The 3,947-nt window shown below is 36.4% G+C and overlaps 1 protein-coding gene across 1 annotated transcript; it reads right to left on the minus strand.

The window, feature by feature from the left end:
* Positions 1-1,353: 1,353 nt before the first annotated feature.
* On the minus strand, positions 1,354-3,341 carry LOC103769519 (yorkie homolog; the record flags this gene model as incomplete). Its single annotated transcript, XM_008936722.1, has 2 exons — positions 1,354-2,605; positions 3,229-3,341. Coding segments are annotated over 2 exons (352 nt in total), but the record flags the coding sequence as incomplete, so codon positions are not given.
* Between the last annotated feature and the right edge of the window lie 606 nt (positions 3,342-3,947).

Below are 3,947 nucleotides of genomic sequence, written 5' to 3' on the forward strand. Positions count from 1 at the left end.
TTATGTCAGACCATTCAAGTTATAAGAACTTAGTGTCTTTTTCCCCTGAAGGGAAGATGAGAGAAGAATTCCTACTGAAACTGTAAAAATGCTACTAAAATCCCTACCTAGGACACAATATACTGCTTCAGGAGCTACCGTGTCATTGCACAATATAAGTGGCCTATTAATCGCTGAATTATTGGTGTAGCAGAATATATTGGTCATTGTGGATGCATTTGGAAAATTGCCATTTTAAAATTTGCCTGTATATGACAACAAGCCACAAACAATTTTGTGTATTTCAAACGCTAATATCCTTACGTAAAGTAATAAATGTACATTTAGGGTAGCAGATTTCAAATCTCTGCCTCTGCTGCTTCAGTTTTTAAAATGAGACTTAGTTCAGAGTTTTCATTCTTTACACTACCCTAAAACTGAACTATTTCTGAAGCATTAAAAAAAAAAATCAAAATTATAATAATAATATGTTTTTTTTTTTCCTTCTTTGTTTTGCTGGTTAATTTCTAACTTGAAAAATAATCCACATCTTTAAAAAAAAAAACCCACAAAACAAAATACCCCCAAAAAAATCTCTCCCCAGGAGAAGTCTCTGCTAGCTGAGATTTTTTTTTTCACAACCAAGTTTCACGCTTACAGTATCTTTATAGTCATGTTATACACCCTTGAAAATAAAGGCTCATGTTGAGAATGATGACGGGCCCTTAATTATAGAGGTGTTAACTGGTGACACTATTTTTCATCAGAAAAACCCCAAAGCCCCACAAAACTTCATAGCTTATACTGGAAGTACGATTCATGCTCATTTTGTTCATTTAAAAATACTCTTTGGAATCTGTGTCAACTCCTGCAGACGACTTAGTGATACATCTTTTCCTGTTAAAATAAAGATAATTCATATTCACCTCTACCCCATGCTAAGCTCTACTACTAATATACACTTCATTACCTGCTCATGTCACCATCTAACACATATCTTTACATTCTTCTACATATACTGTCCAGGGCTTATTTTTCACCAAACAGAATTTGATAAATATTACACTTAGGAGTTTTTCTTGTGATTTATTTTTTTATTTTTGGTGTTCTAGCCTTTTCATTGCAACTCAAGAGAGATACGAATAGTTGAGACTTCTTCCATGTTAACAAGAAAAACTTTCCAGAAAGTTGTTTGTTTTTTTTTTTTTTCTCATTAAAAATTTTAAAACCTAAACTTGCCCAGATATCAAAACTGAAAATCAGAAGAGAGATTAGATGCATCTGTCATTTTAAAATGGTTTCTGCTACTTTAAAATGCATTTTAAAATTGTACATATGAGACTTAGGATTCTAACTCTTATATTGCTGCAATCAGGTTCTAATTCAAAATCTTGTAACTAAACATGAAAAATAAGCCACTGGTCATGAATTCTAATGATTACATTCAAAGCTAGCCTTCAGAAAAAATAAAAGAGTTACAGGCAAAACATACTGGTTTATGCACTCACTAGCTTATCAGGTTATAATAGGCATGTTTTTAAGTATAAAAAAGCAGACAATTCAGATTTAAATAAGACTATGTGAAATCAGAAAAAAAACTTGGATCTCACTATTTTTTAAAAAAAGAACACCTACAATTACTTCCCATCCTACAGCTACAGTTAAACCAACTAACAAAAATAATCAAACTATTTTTGACAAACAAAAGTTAGGCTAGAATATGTGGCAACAATCAAAAGTTCATATATGTTTCTATGTAAAATGACTCATGATTTACTATAACATAAAATATGAACAAGAGCACTTTGTGACTAATGAAGGAGCTACTAGTAGAAACACTTAATGCCAAAACAGTCTTCAGCCCTCCATTAAGTTATATCTCCAAATCAGTATTGACTTATTTTGACCAGATACATCATTTTTGGCTTGTCACCCCAGTATGTCACGTTTTTTTACCACTTGCCACAGACAGCAGGAGACAACTAGCTGAGCAAACTACATGCAGTGACATGCAGAAATTAACTCTCAAATCTGAGTACTTAGATAAAGTGATATGCAAGCGCACACTAGGACAAAAGGAATGGCATTCGTCATCCAAATAGGCTCATCATCCCTCCCCACCCCCCTCCAACAGTAGTTGCAACAGCAATAGAAAAAGATCAAGATGTCTGTTCTTCAGAGTCAACTGTGGAAAAAAGTCAGCAATATATAACAGCAGCGATGGACAAGGAAGAGCAAAACAAAAGAATCTTGCTGAGTATTTGTTCATTTACGGTTTCTGAACACAAGCCAAAGTGTGCCACACGGGCTTGTTCTGAGCTTCAGATACAGATGTCCTAATCTCCTTAGATCCTTCACAGATTTAGAATTCAGTCTCCCTGAGGCCCCTATAACCAAGTAAGAAAGCTCTCTTTATCTAGCTTGGTGGCTGCCAAGACAGATTCCATGTCATTAAGGATGTCAGAGCTCAAAGCCTCTTGCAGACTTGGCATCAGTTCTTCTCCTTCTATATTCATCCCATCTCCTTCCAGTGTCCCAAGGTCCACATTTGTCCCTGGAATGGCTTCAAGGTAGTCTGGGAAACGGTTCTGATGGGATGCTATGTTACTTTGGCTGATACTGTCACCTAGTTATAACAGAAAGCAAGGTGGATATTAAATACACTGGAAGAACCAAAGCCACAATTTATCAGGACAACCGGTTAAAAGTTAATCCTGTATCTCTTGCACCATACAAGCAACATGATTCATAAAGATCCATCACAAAAAAACAAAGACCATTTCACTGCATGCAGATGTACAAAGAACATGCCTTTCTTTCAACCTTTTCACCTACTGACCCAAATCTCTACAGATCTCTGATGTCATTTAGCATATATTACTTTTTATGCTTATAGGAGAAAGACAACACTGAGTCCAATACTGTTTTGGAGCAGTATTAGCAACACTGTACAAGGTACCATTTGTACCTCTGAACAAACAGCATTACTTAAAAAAGCAAATGGATGCCCAAACTCCCCATAACAACAGGAGTAATGCTGGAGTATTTATGAGCAATCCTCCATCCTCCCAACAGAGTTGATTACAAATATGCTTTTCACAAATCTAACTATATTTCTATTACAGAAATAGAAGAAAGTGGAAAAATAATGCAAAAAGTATCCAAGCTTCTCAGAGCTGCTTGTCTTCATTGCAAATGGGCACAAGTATATTTGGAAAACATGCATTAAGGATGCACATAAAACCAGACCTGTATCCATCTCATCAACACTGTTCAGGAAGTCATCGGGGGTTCTGGGTACACTATAACTGCTAATGCTGAGTCCACTATCTGTGCTTTCATCTCTGGAGTGATACGTTCCACTGTAACAGAAGAAAGGGAGAAAAAAAATGAGGACAGAGCACTGAAGAAACTAAAGTAAATGCTTGGTTTTGAATTATTCAATGGCTTTGAAAACATTGCTGCCACAAGAAATGCTCTACTCTAATCAAAACCTGTGAGACGCCTGGGTTTTATTTTACGCAGACCTCTTCTGATTAAAACCATATTATTTAGGTTCAACTTAATGAGAGCATACTTAAGCATCTTTAAACACTGCCTGCTTGTGTTCTGCGTACTCTTAAACTTCTCATACCCACCCACAGCTGAAAACCTTTGGAAGCATATCTGTGATATTCCGTAATGATTCTAAAAAACCAAAGCTCCCTAATGATTATTAATGAAAGAAAAAAAAAAAAAAAGCTGTATACTATCACACTTCTATAAGGACAAAAATAATATTCTAACTACTAATATTGCTATGTTTCAGCAACTACTGAAGTGTATTTTTAGGCCAGGGCTGTTAGGAATAGGAGCTCTGAAGGAGCTCTGAAGGAGTTGGAACTCCTTCAGAGACTCTTCACTTGGTTCCCACTGCCGCGCTGCTCCTGGCTGGGCGGGCGCCCCAGCAGCGGGCCCGTGCCGGGCCT

The sequence above is a fragment of the Merops nubicus genome, unplaced genomic scaffold (genome assembly GCF_000691845.1).
Source record: "Merops nubicus isolate BGI_N331 unplaced genomic scaffold, ASM69184v1 Scaffold36273, whole genome shotgun sequence".
Classification (NCBI taxonomy): domain Eukaryota; kingdom Metazoa; phylum Chordata; class Aves; order Coraciiformes; family Meropidae; genus Merops; species Merops nubicus.